This window comes from Mus caroli, chromosome 12, assembly GCF_900094665.2.
Source record: "Mus caroli chromosome 12, CAROLI_EIJ_v1.1, whole genome shotgun sequence".
Lineage (NCBI taxonomy): Eukaryota > Metazoa > Chordata > Mammalia > Rodentia > Muridae > Mus > Mus caroli.
Window position 1 is genome coordinate 70428239 of NC_034581.1, and position 13220 is coordinate 70441458.

Here is a 13220-nt window from a genome sequence, read left to right on the forward strand (position 1 = left end):
ACATACATACATGCACACCATTCATGCACATAAATAGATCTAAGAAAAAGAAATGGGATTTCTTTATTATTAACATGCATCTCGTGTGTGTGTGTGTGTGTGTGTGTGTGTGTACCATGACATGCATATGGAGGACAACAGATTTTATGGAGTTGCCTCTCTCTTTCTGTCTTTACTCTGGTTCTGGGAACTGAACTCAGGTTTCCCAGCTTGCTTTGCTTGCTAAACCATTTACTGCCCCATATTTTTTGTGTTCTTAATGGTAATTTTATTCTCTCTTTGGCGGGGGTGGGGGTGGGGGCGGCTGACCCACCCTTGTGCCTGCCTATTCCCTGTTTCTAAATGTTCTTTTGTTCTCAGTAGGTTGTAATTGGAGGGGCTGCATTCCAGTCTGCCTAGTCTCTAAAGGTGCTTGACTGGGATGTTAACCTGGTTCTTCTCAGTTTAATCCAGCAGTGGTGGTAGTGCCCAGTGGGATCTTTAGGAGATGAGTGGAAGCCATTCCTAGGTCAGGTGCAAGAGACACCCTGGTCCAGACCTAAGGAAAGCCAAATTGTAATCCCAAATGTCAAATACTGAATTCAGTCATATTTAGAGTTCATTTCACCCAGAGTCCTCTGCCAGTGCTAAAGAACGCCTTTCAGGTGTTCCTCGCCGAGTAGCATGTGCTAATGTGTCAGTTAAACACTGTGCTTTCCACAGATTGAGAAGCTTGCTCAGACTCTGTCTTGCGATTACAATCAACCTTCACCGGAGGTTGTGAGCGTGGTTGCCTCATCTCCTACCTCAAGTCCTCCCACTAAGAAGTGCTCCAAGGCTCAAGCTCAGGCAAGATGGCAGTGGTCTGCTAAGAAGGCTCTTCTGCAGTGGGCTCAGGAGCAGTGTGCCGGGTGAGTAGTTTGCTGTGCCAGATGAGCCAGCTGTGTCCTTCCATCCACACAACCTCATGGACTTCCAGCTCTGACAGTCGGGCTGATGGTACACTCCCGGAAACACCGTTTCTTAGTGAATCTTCCAGAAGTGGATCTTGGTGGGCTTGGCTGATTCTGGTTTGAGAGGTGGCAGCTTTACTCTGGTTGCTGGCTTTCCATTGTTTATTGCTGTGAGTAGATAAAGCAGTATTTAAGTTTGCTAACTCCTTTTCCTTTTGAGATGGGGGTCTCACTGTGTGGCTCTGGCTCTCCACAAACTCACACCCACCTACCTCTGCTTTATATATATGCTGGGAATAAAGGCACACACCAGCATGCCTGGCATTAAATATCTTTTTAAGGTACAGTTCTCCCATGCATCTAGATGGCAGCTTTAGGGCTAGAAACTTAACTACTTGTGCTAGTTACCTAGTTTGTTGCTGCAGCCAAATACCTGAAAGAGGCATCTTGTGCCTCCTTATGGGTTTCTCTGTTCCCATTATGGGAACACAGTTCATCATGACAGGGAAGGTATGAAAGCAGGAGGTCGAGGAGGCGGTCACAGGAGCATCCGCCACAGTGTATCTGCCACGGTATATCCTCCACAGTGCATCCGCAGTTAGAAACGGAAATCAGTGAGTCTTTTGCTTAGCTTGCCTTTACCGTTTTATTCGTGCCAGAGCCCCAGCCCATGGTACTGCTCACAGTAATCTATGGACTCTGGATAATCCCCGCCCAGAGACCCCATCTTCCACGGCGATTCTAAATCCCATCAAGTTGACAGTCATGGTTAACAATCACACCGATATAAGCTCTGTGGCCTGCCCGTGGAGGTCAGAGGGTAACTGTGTGGAGTTGGTCTTCTCCTTTCACCTTTAGGTGGTTCTGGGGATTGAGCTCAGGCTGCCAGGCTTGCGTGGCACCTCTTTACTTGCTGAGCCATTTAACCATCCCGAGATAAGTGTGTAGTAAATGGAGGTGAATGAGCAAATGACTAATACGCAGAGTATCATGGCGTGGTCTGTTCTTAAAATTAGAGACAACGGTTTATATTTCTTGGAAATTCAACTTTACTTTCTGATTGATCCTAAAGGGACTCAAGGAGATATATTTTTATCTTTTGAAATTTACTTATTTACTATTATTGCATTTGTTGTGTTTCTTACTGTGTGTACTGTGGCATGCATGTGGAGGTCCGAGGACAACTTTGTGGAGTTGATTCTTCCCTTCTAGTGTAATGTGGATCCCGAGGAGTGAAGCCAGGCCACCAGGCTTACGTGCCAGGTTCTTTACCTTCATAGGAGGCCTTTAGTTAATTCTTAGAATTGTGTTTTCGTTACCATTGAATATAGTGGAAGCATTTTGATGTGTGTGTATATGTATGTGTGTGTGTGTGTGTATACACACACACACACACACACACATACATACAAAATATATGATCTTTTTAAGGATTTATTTATTTATTTTATGCATATGAGCATACTGTTACTGTCTTCAGACACACCAGAAGAGGGCATCTTATTCCATTACAGATGGTTGTGAGCCACCATGTAGTTGCTGGGAATTGAACTCATAACTTCTGGAAGAGCAGTCAGTGAGCCATCTCTCCAACCCCCAGATATTTTCTTTATTTACATTTCAAATGTTTTCCCCTTTCCAGGTCTCTCATTTGGAAACCTCCTATCCCATCTCCCCTCCCCCTGCTTCTATGAGGGTGCTCACCCACCCACCCACCCACTCCTGTCTTCCTGCGATGTATATATTTTTTAACATCAGTCTCTATCGCATCCTTTTACACAGGTCTGAGTCTGTCAATGTGACAGATTTTAAGGCAAGCTGGAGAAATGGGATGGCTTTTTTGGCTGTCATTCATGCCTTGCGACCAGACCTGATTGACATGGACAGCATGAGGCACAGATCCAACAAAGACAATCTGAAAGAGGCCTTCAGGATCGCAGAACATGAGCTGAAGATCCCCAAATTGCTGGAACCAGAAGGTAGATGGTCCTTTTTCTTTTGAAATCTCCATGTCCATCGTGAGGTTGAGTTGAAGCTGCACCTGCGCTTCACACCTGTGCACTTCACACCTGTGCACTTCACACCTGTGCACTTCACACCTGTGCACTTCACACCTGTGCACTTCACACCTGTGAACATCACACCTGAGTTAGCGTCACAACAGTGTATTTTCCTGCTGGAAGATTTAGCTCTTAATTGAATTTCACGGAATTAGGACTTTGCAACAATGACCTGACTTTTGTCATTGAGGGAATGAAGTCACAGCAGAATGTAAGCCGTGCCTTTACTGGGAGTAATCTGAGCCTTTGTCTTAATTTCCTTCTGGTATGTTCTGTATAGTGTTTTTGAATCTGTTTCTCCTGAGCTACAGCTCCCCTGTAAGGTTATTTCTGTCTTTTACACTTGTTTATGTGTCTCCCTGTTCCAGATCTCTCTTCCTGTGGTTGATGGAGAGCAGTGGTTTTCTGATCTCCTTATGTGGTTGGCCACATTTGAGCATTCTTCTCCTCAATCCTTGTGTTTGATTATTAAAAAAAAAATTCTAAAATGCCAATTTAACTTTATAGAATTATTATTAAAAAATTTCTTTCTGAAGAACATTTTATATGGATTGTATTGCTTCTCAAATATTCTATCACATATTTATAGAAAAATTGATGTTGGCTTAGGAAACAAATATAGAAGAATCTTTAAGTTTGAGGTCATTCTGGTATACATAGCAAGTTCTGGGCTAGTCAGATCTACATAGTGAGGGCCTATCTTTTAAATAAAGAAGGAAGCAAGGAAGGAAGGAAAGAAGGAAGGCAGATAAGTAAGCCAGGCTCAGAAGACTGCTCAGGGGATAAAGGTGTCTGCTGCCGAGCTGATGACCGGATTCAGTTCTTGGCACTCGCATGGTAGAAGGAGAGAACCAACTTTCCCAAGTTGTCCTTTGACCTCTGCCCGTGTGCTGTGACATGTGCCTCTCCCCAGCCCAATAAATAAGAGCCAAAAATGAGGTTATAAAAGTGGTGTCTGGGATTAGTGACAGGTGCATTGAGCCAGCTGATGTAACTTGTAGCTATAGCTGCCTATGCAGGAGTGTAGATTAGACATGCATGATCCATGCCTGCCTCTGCAAACACACACACCGAGACTTGGTTATTATAAATTTGACTTCTGCAAAACTTGTGTGGCACATAATTGATAAATAACAAAGAGTATGATATATTTTACCATGAAGTCAAATAGACCAAGATTGCTTTTGTTGAGTTTTATTTACCACACTCTTCTATCAACCTATAGGCTTCAGGTTGCAGAATTATGAGGGGAACGATATGAATATCAGTTGGTAATTTTCTATATGTAATATGTAGAAGTAGTAGGTATATCAGAATCTTACTTGCTCTTTAGTGGTATGAATTCTTTCTTTCCTGAATCAAATACTGGGTTTTTGTTTGTTTGTTTGTTGTTTTTTTGGCTTTGTTTTTGTTTTGTTTTTTTGGTTTTTCGAGACAGGGTTTCTCTGTATAGCCCTGGATGTCCTAGAACTCACTTTGTAGACCAGGCTGGTCTCGAACTCAGAAATCCGCCTGCCTCTGCCTCCCGAGTGCTGGGATTAAAGGTGTGCACCACCACCGCCTGGCAGGTTTTTTTTTTTTTTTAATGTTAATTGTAACATGACAGATCTAGGCAGGACATATTTTAGTATTTCTTACTAACAATTGCCCCAGTGGGCTTTCTAGAAGTCAGTAAAAGAACAAATCATATGCTCATATATGTCCTTTTGTGGTATAAATACAACCAGTATGGTGGCCCAATGGCTAACACCATCATGGAAGATGTTGGTAGCTCAGCTCTTTCCTCATTCAAATGCTCATGAGTGTTGGTGAACACCTGTAATCCCAGGATTTAGGAAGCTGAGGCAGGAGAGTCAGCTGAGACCAGTCTGGGCTAACTAATGAGGCCCTGTTTGAAAATATATAAATAAATACAAATAAAGATTTAGTACCCATGAGCAATTCCGTGAAGCACAAATAATAGCAAAAATGAAGTCTTTCCAGTGGGAAGGGTTAACTCTCAGTATTTATTACCTTGTTTTTAAGGTAATTATTGTTCTTACATGCAGCACAGATACTGGCCCATAGACGTCACGTTTATTCGTTCTGTGTACGCGTAAGTAAACTCTGAAAGCCCTGAACAAGGCTTGTATACAATGAATATACTTTTGGAGACGGTTTACTGTACAGATGCCTAGACTAGTGTGCCAGGGAATCAGTTACACTTGCGGAGTGTTGCCCAGTGCACTGTGTCTCCACAAAGAGAAATGCTTTTATTTTCTTCTCTTGACCCCTCGGATTGTCGTGTCGTCCCATAACCAACACCCAGGGCTGTGTTTTGACGACGATGCTGATGGCGCAATGCCAGCATCCCAGCTACTTTCAGCTGACAGTAAATCTAAGTCTAAACTTCTGCACAGTGCTGGAGCTAGGAGGATGAGCAGCAGAGTGCAGGGCTGGTCCACGATTTTGGTTAACTCAAGAGTCTCTGAACCCAATGGCCTAGGCCATTGTCCCCTTGAGAACTAATTATGGGAAGCCCCTCCTATAGCTGATGGATGCTGTGGTGTGTCTTACAGATGTAGATGTCGTGAATCCTGATGAGAAGTCCATCATGACTTACGTGGCGCAGTTCCTGAAGTATTCGAAGGATGCGCCTGGCCCTGGGGGTTCCACACAGGTATGTCGTCTTCCTGGCTACCCACTCAGTTTCTTTGGGTTGTACACAATTGGTTAGATTTAAAAAGAAAGAAAGAAACAAACAAACAAACCTGAAATTTAAATTGCACACACAACTTAAATGTGTAATTCATGACTGGCAATAGTGGCATATGCCTTTAATCCCAGTAGTACTCAAGAGGCAGAGGTAGGTGGATCTCTGAGTTCAAGGCCAGCCTGGTCTACAGATCGAGTTCCAGGAAAGCCAGGGCTATACAGGGAAACCCTGTCTTGAGAAAACAAACAGTGGCTGGAGAGATAGCTTAGAGGTAAAGAGCCCTGGCTGCTCTCCCAGAGGTCCGGAGTTCAGTTCCCAGGAACCACATGGTGGCTCCTTAAGTATCTATAATGAGATCTGGTGCCCTCTTCTGGCCAGCTGTCATACATGCAGGAAACACTGTATATGTAGCAAATAAGAAAATCTTAAACAAAGGAAAAAAAAATACAAGCAATTTGTGCAATTCATTCAAGTATGTAAACCATACATGGAGTCATAGTTTTAATATCCACCATGTTCCGTTATGCCTCTTTTCTAGGTTTATTCCGGGAAAGTAATGTTTTAATTTCTCTCACTATAATTTGTTTTGTCGGGTTTATTTATTTATTTATTTAAGTTTATTTACTTATTTATCCAAGTGATGGCTTTTCAAGCTCTGGTGAGTTATTTAAACAGCTTCTAGATAGGCATTGCATTAGTTCTGTGTTAGGGTGGCAAGTAGCATGGATAACAATTGTAAAAGAGAAACGTTTATTTTAGCTCCCAGCTTGAGAGGTTGGCTGTAGCCAGCTGGCCTTGGTCATCATCATAATGGACAGAGATTGACACAGCAAGGCAGGTACAGACGAGAACAAGACTAGAGTTCCGTGGTCCCCTTTTGGGGATATGCTCTGTGACGTAGAGCTTTGCTCTTAGTTTCTTCCCATTGTGTGCTGCTGGTGCCCTCCCTGGTGTTCAAGCCTATGATGTTATCAATCAAGAGCCAAACGATAGCGGGCAGTGCACAGGATGAGTTATAAATTAAGCTGACTTTTGAATAATTTTAAGATTTATTTATTTTTGATTTGGGGGGACAGGGTCTCTCTGTGTAGCCCTGGAACTCCATTTCTAGACCAGGCTGCCTCGTGAGTGCAGTGGTAAAAGGTGTGTGCCACCACGCATGCCTGTTTATTTATTTTATTTAGGTATTTTGTCTGCACGGCTGTGTACCACATTTATGCAGTGCCCATGATGGCCAGAAGAGGGCATTGGATTTCCTAGAACTGGAGGTAACAGACCACAGTTCATAGTCAAGTGGGTGCTGGGAACTAAACCTAGGTGTTCCGGAAAAGCCTGCAGTTCTATTGACCACCGGCCACCTCTTCAGTACTTTTGAACAATTTAGAGATAATAAAATTTTGATCTATTTTGACTTGTATTTGTTTTAGTGAAATAAGCTCTTTAAAGTATTCAGTTCAGTCAGTTTTTTAGGCATTTACACGATCATGCAGCCACTGCCCTCCTCCAGTTTAACATACTTGGCCATGCCTCCAGCTGGCAGATTTTGTCCCCTTTCGCTCACAGCTTGGTCAGTATGGGATTGTCTGAATGGAATTGTGTGCTCCACATACAGGGAGGCATTGTGCTCTGTTGTTGGCCTTTGCTTCTGGAGATTTCCTGGAATCGCTGCTAAGTGGCTTTTGATTACTCAGTTTACAACCACTGAGCTGAAAAGAAACTTCCTTATGTCCATGAAGATAAGTGAGTGTGGTGAATGTAACAAAATCCTAATAAAATCCACACTATTTTAAAATGTTCTCTTAAATGGCTTTCTCAAGCATGTTTACGTACCTTTTGTCAGGTGAACTAGGCTGCCTCTCCAGCGGTTTTGGCCCAGGCTGTCGGCAACATTGTTGCTGATTCTGGAGGTGACTCTCTGGGAGACGCTAGGCTTAGAAATGTGCGGCTCATTTCTGACTCGCTGAGAGGCTCCTCCCTCCTAATTAATATTCATATAAAATTACAGATTCAACTGCCTATGAAATTGGGGACAAAAATATTAAGCCGCCTTTTTGTTTACTAGAATAAGAAGGCAAGTGATTGGGAAACGGGAACCTCTGGATTTACCCTCCAGCAGAAAAATCTGCATTCTGCTGTGACCAAGACCACTGAAACTATCAGGGGAAAGGGCACCCCTCACTTTTATAGGACAGCACACCCTGAAACTGTGCTAGTGGGTTTGTTGTTCTTGTTTGTTTGTTTGCTTAATCTTGAGGTATTCCCAATCTTTTTTAGTGTGACTGTTCTTGGCAGTGAACCTGCTGTAAAGTGACTTAGGAGGCTGTCAGGAGGATAACATGAGCTCAAAATGCTTGGCGTTTGCTGAGCCAGCCTGTGACCTTAGTGCAACCCCTGCAGCCCCCGGGAGGTGGAAGGAGAACGCTGACTCCACAGGGCTGTCTTCTGACCTCCATACTCTTGCCTTGCCATGTGTGTGTGTCCACCTCATCATCCATGATGATAAACAACATTAAAAATTAAAAAATGATCTATGACGATGTTTCCTAAAAAAACTAAAGAACATTAGAAATGGATAGTCTATCTACCTACCTACCTATCTACATCTATCTATCTATGTGAAGATTTGGGTACTTTTTTTTTTTTTTTGAGACAGGATTTCTCTGTGTAACCCTGGCTGCCCTAGGACTTGCTAAGCAGACCAGGATCTGCTGGCCTTGGATCCATTAATCAAATCGTCAGGCAGAGAGCCAAGTGCCTCTGCCTTCTAAGTGCTAGGATTAACGATGCTCTTTTATTTACTTTTATGTCTCTGCATGTTTGTCTGGATGTGTGACACAGGTGTGCCTCTAAAGTGTGTGTGGAGCCAAAGGAGGGCATCCGATACCCTGGAAGTGGAGTTGCAGACAAATGTGAACTGCCTGCCATGTGGGTGCTAGGAATTGAACCCATGCCCTTGGGAAGAGCAGCGATTGATTTTAGCCTATGGGCCACCTCTCAGTCCCCATTATATACGTGTGTGTGTGTGTATGTATATATACAAATATATACATACACACACATACATATAAATATATTCTGAGAATATATACATACCAGTTTCCAAATCCAATATATATATATATATGTGTGTGTGTGTGTGTGTGTGTGTGTGTGTGGGTGTGTGTATGTGTATATATATATATTCTTTTGAGAAATCCTTTTTTGGCAATATGATTTTGAGGTGTTAGTGTCAGTCTATTTTAAACATAAGGTGCTACAGGAACCAGCAGAATTTCTTTTGGCCATTATGAGTCATTGGTGTAAAATAACAATCCATTGCTCTTTTAAGCTGTCATTTTTACTGTTCATAGAAATCACTCATAGTTTAATTACAGGCCAAGGTGAGGGATGCTATGGTCTGGCTAACTCTGCAAGAGAAGAGATTCCAGAAGATGCTGAAGGACTCAGCAAGTGAGACCTACTCTAACAAGTATCATGTGAGTAATGCTCTAGGTACTCGTTTGTACTGCTTTGGGGAAGAGTGACAAAGTATACATTTAGAAAAGTACTATCTTCGGGTTTCTATTGCTGTGAAGAGACACCATGGCCACAGCAACTCTTATAAAGGGAAACATTTAATTTGGGCTGGCTTACGGTTCTGAGGTTTAGTTCACTATTGTCATGACAGGAAGCATGGCGACGTGCAGGCAGGCATGAGTGATGCTGGAGAGGTAGCTGAGAGTTCTACATCCAGACGCAGGAAGAAAGACTGAGACACACTTACCTACTCCAACAAGGCCACACCTCCTAATAGTGCCATGCCCTATATGGGGGTGGGGGTGTGTCATGTTCATTCCTACCATCACAAGCACACTTTAGAAACTAGTATTAAACAACCCAGACTTGGTACTGAATTCTACCAATTCATGATTCTACCAAATCATCTTCATGGATGCTTTTGTTAAATGCAAGTTTAGAGTCAGGAGCTCTGGCCAGGGCCCAAGATCTCATGTTGCTAATATGGTTCTTGATACTGCTAGTCCACAGACTAGTTTGAGCTTCAGGGCTCTACAGCAAGGGATGCCAAACAATAGCCCCTAGCCCTGGACTCGTCCTTTTGCAGAGAAAATGATATCAGAATAGCACTGTGATTATTAAAGAACTCCTCATAGTTATTTCCATGCTATACCTGGGCCTGAGCTGTTGGGGAAGAGGCCAAATGGTCCATGAAGCTTAAGATTTATCATCTTGCCCCCTGTAATGTTCTTCAACCCTGGTTTTGAGTAGAACATTCGCTCATCATGAATACTGAATGAGAGGGGAGAAAACAGGATATCAATTGCACATTTTAGAATTAGAGTACAGGGCTTCATCCAGGAGTCCTGTGCATAGAAGTGATGTTATCCCTGAACACTGGCCATTTGCTATGGAGCACCCTTGCTGACTAGTCTTCTACAGGCTAACACATCTCGATGAACTGGGTGGTGTTCATGAGTTTCACACATGAAGACACTGGGGTTTAGAGAGACTAAATGACTTCTTTGAATGTGCACAGCTTCTCAAGGGTAGAGTGTGGCTTTAAGGCTTTGGTCTTTTCACATTCTGTTGAGTTTCCAGGGCATGTTCGTTATTAACTGTACAGTCCTGGAGAGAGCAAACGAAGCTTTCTTGGAACCCGTTGGCTATGTAATTTTGTGCTTCCCACCAGTGTTTGGTCCTGAATAAGGATGATATTGTCATATGCTTCTGCAGCCCTTAGCCCTTTCTGGGCCTCCGTTGCCCTGAGGGAGCTGGGTGAGTCAGCTTTTCCAAATCCAACACTGAATGGATCATGTGACTTGTAGGCCATGCCATCCTGCTTGCCTCAAAGTCTGTAGGGGAAGAAAGGACCAAACATTCTCTTCTTCCTTTGATCAGAACAGCACAGGATCCATAGGATCTATGCCTTCTCCCCCCCCCCCCCCGCACACGTTTGAGGTTGAAGAGGTGCTCACTGTTCAGTGAACACCCCTTGCTCCCACTTTCCCACTATGCCTTTGATTTAGAAACGTATCATAGGTTAATGTCTCTTCAATAACAAGTTTTGTGAAGCTATTAGTTGTCAGAGATAAAGTAAATTATTTGCTATCTATCTTATCTATCTATTTATTTTCAAGGCAAGGTACTAATTTCATCACCCTGCCCATGAATTCTTGAGTTCAAATCATTTTTGTCTCAGCCTCTCCCATATCTGGGACTGTAAGGTCTCTACCACCATGCCCAGCTTCTATCAAGTATAGTTAGGAAGATTGTTAATGATTGTATAATGTGTTGACACACATTGTAACTCTAAAACACCAATACTGCATACAAGTGCAAACCAAGAGAAACTTTGTTCTGAAATTCCGAGTGCAGGCAGAAGGGAGTTTTAGTTGGACAGGATGCACGGGGAAGAGTTGAATCATCTCTGCTTGTCACAAGCCACGTTGATAATCTTTGTGTGGCTCAGATGTGGATGTCATGCACTTGGGAAGCTGAGACAGGACGATTGCTGTAAGTCTGAGGCCAGCTTTGGGTCATAGTGAGTTCCGTACCAATATGAGGTACAGAATGAAACCCATCCCACAAAAGCAAAACCAGCTGCCATCATTTCTACAGGAAATATCAGGGCAGCAGTTGTCTTGTCTGCTCTGGGCTGGGCAGATTTTCACAGGTGGCATCATGATCTGATGTCTAGAGACGGGTGGCTTTGCCACTCCTTTGCAGTAGAAATCCCATAACTGACACCCGTGGGCCATTTTGTTGTTATTCAATTTACCAGACTGAAGCGACCTGGGTAGAGAAAGGATACGGGATTCAAAGATTTTTAACCTTTGCCTAAGCCAGACTTTAACATAACCTTTAGCTATAGGCCTTTAATTAGCAGATTACGTCTTATAAATGGAATGACGTGTTTCAAGGTTGTTATGAAATGCTCGTCTAACTGCAGAGTCTGCTGTCATTTATGGAGTCACTGAATGAAGAAAAGGAATCCTTCGTTGATGTCCTGTCACTGAAAGGGAGGATGGGAGAGCTGAATGAAGATGAATCACGGCTGCAACAAGGCTGGGCCAGCCTCATGCACCAGGTGACTGTGTTTCGTACGCCACTTAGAACTCTTCTGGGGTGGCTTTGTTAGGAAAAGTCTTGACTCTAGACTTTGATCAGGGGCTCTCTAGGAGACGGTAGGTGCTTCACCAGAGCACAGGATCCGGCTTTGCCCCCTCCCCACACAATATCATTTATGTAGGACTTTAATTTTAAGGGAGGTTTATGGAATTCTGCTTAAGTACAAGATTATCCAAAGCTACATTGGCCATCAATCTTGGTTTACCATAGAGGATAAGGTAGTATTTCCTATTGGAGGTTTTTGATGTTTTGGGTGAGCTGTAGACTCTTCTCTCCCATCATTTGTCAGGATCAATATGTGCTTGGAGGACAATCTGGAAACACATGTAGGATGGTTGTGTTTGTGAGTGTCATTCACATTTATGGCTTTCATCCTCTTGAGATTATTAAGATTTGGTTTATGGTCCAGCATATGGTGTAACACTAAAACCACACGCCTCTGGAAAAGCTTGTATCTTTCAGCAATTTTGTATGATATTAATATCACTTAAGTCAAGGTGGCCAATACTCATGTCCAGCCTCTCTATGTCTTGACTGGCGTTTGTCTAGTTCTATAGCTGCTGAAAGGGAAGTTTAAAAATCTGTGGAAACCCCTCTTCAGTTTTGTCAAGTTCTGTTTTGTGCATTTTAAAATTTTATTAAGTATGTAATAGACTCATGAGAGTTGTATCTTTCTGATGAACTGACACTTTCTGAAATATCTCACTAAATATACTACTAATATTTAGTGAGTGTTTTGCTTGATATCTGCTTCATTTGATATGGATGTCATGTTCTGACCCTGTTATTCCGATGCTATTTAAATTAGACATTTCCCCCTCATTTATTTCAACCCATTTGAGTCTTTATAGTTCATCTACTAACGACAACTCATGGATTTTTCTTTTCTTATTTATTCTGACAGTTCTGACCTTTGAATGGGAGTGTTTAGTACATTATACTTAATATAATTCTTCCAATCATTTAATTTACAAATATTATTTTCCTCTTTGATTTGTGTGCTTCCTCTGGTTTTGAATCTTCATTTTATTTAAAGAAAAAAATCTGTTTTTTTTTTTTTGTGAAGATAAAGAGTGTTTATTCTGCAGAAATGTTAAAAAATTCTGTTTTAATATGTCAGTTTTGGGCTCTTTTTATTTATTGTTTAGTGATTGCTCTAGGGGTTGTAATGTACATTCTGAACTGTTTATAGTTTAAATTTTAAGCTGTACGATTTCTTATTATACAACTTTTTTACCATGTAACATCTATTTTTCAGAAGTTCTTTTAAAAAATGTTTGTTTCATTATCATTCCTTAAATGCCTGTTTGTTTTCTAACAAGAGATAGACAATGTGTGGAACCAGATGGGAGAGAAAAAAAATTTTTTTTTTTTTTTTTTTTTTTTTGGTTTTTCGAGATAGGGTTT

The 13220-nt window shown here is 42.1% G+C and overlaps 1 protein-coding gene across 4 annotated transcripts in view; it reads left to right on the top strand.

The window, feature by feature from the left end:
• LOC115032807 (nesprin-2-like) overlaps positions 1–13220 on the top strand; it is an 88847-nt gene that overhangs the window by 70749 nt on the left and 4878 nt on the right. For all 4 annotated transcript variants that reach the window (XM_029484927.1, XM_029484930.1, XM_029484929.1 and 1 more), the window contains exons 7-11: positions 703–890; positions 2715–2911; positions 5551–5651; positions 9062–9163; positions 11635–11772. In XM_029484927.1, the coding sequence (XP_029340787.1) occupies positions 703–890; positions 2715–2911; positions 5551–5651; positions 9062–9163; positions 11635–11772 (726 nt within the window). The remainder of the gene's footprint in view (positions 1–702; positions 891–2714; positions 2912–5550; positions 5652–9061; positions 9164–11634; positions 11773–13220) is intronic.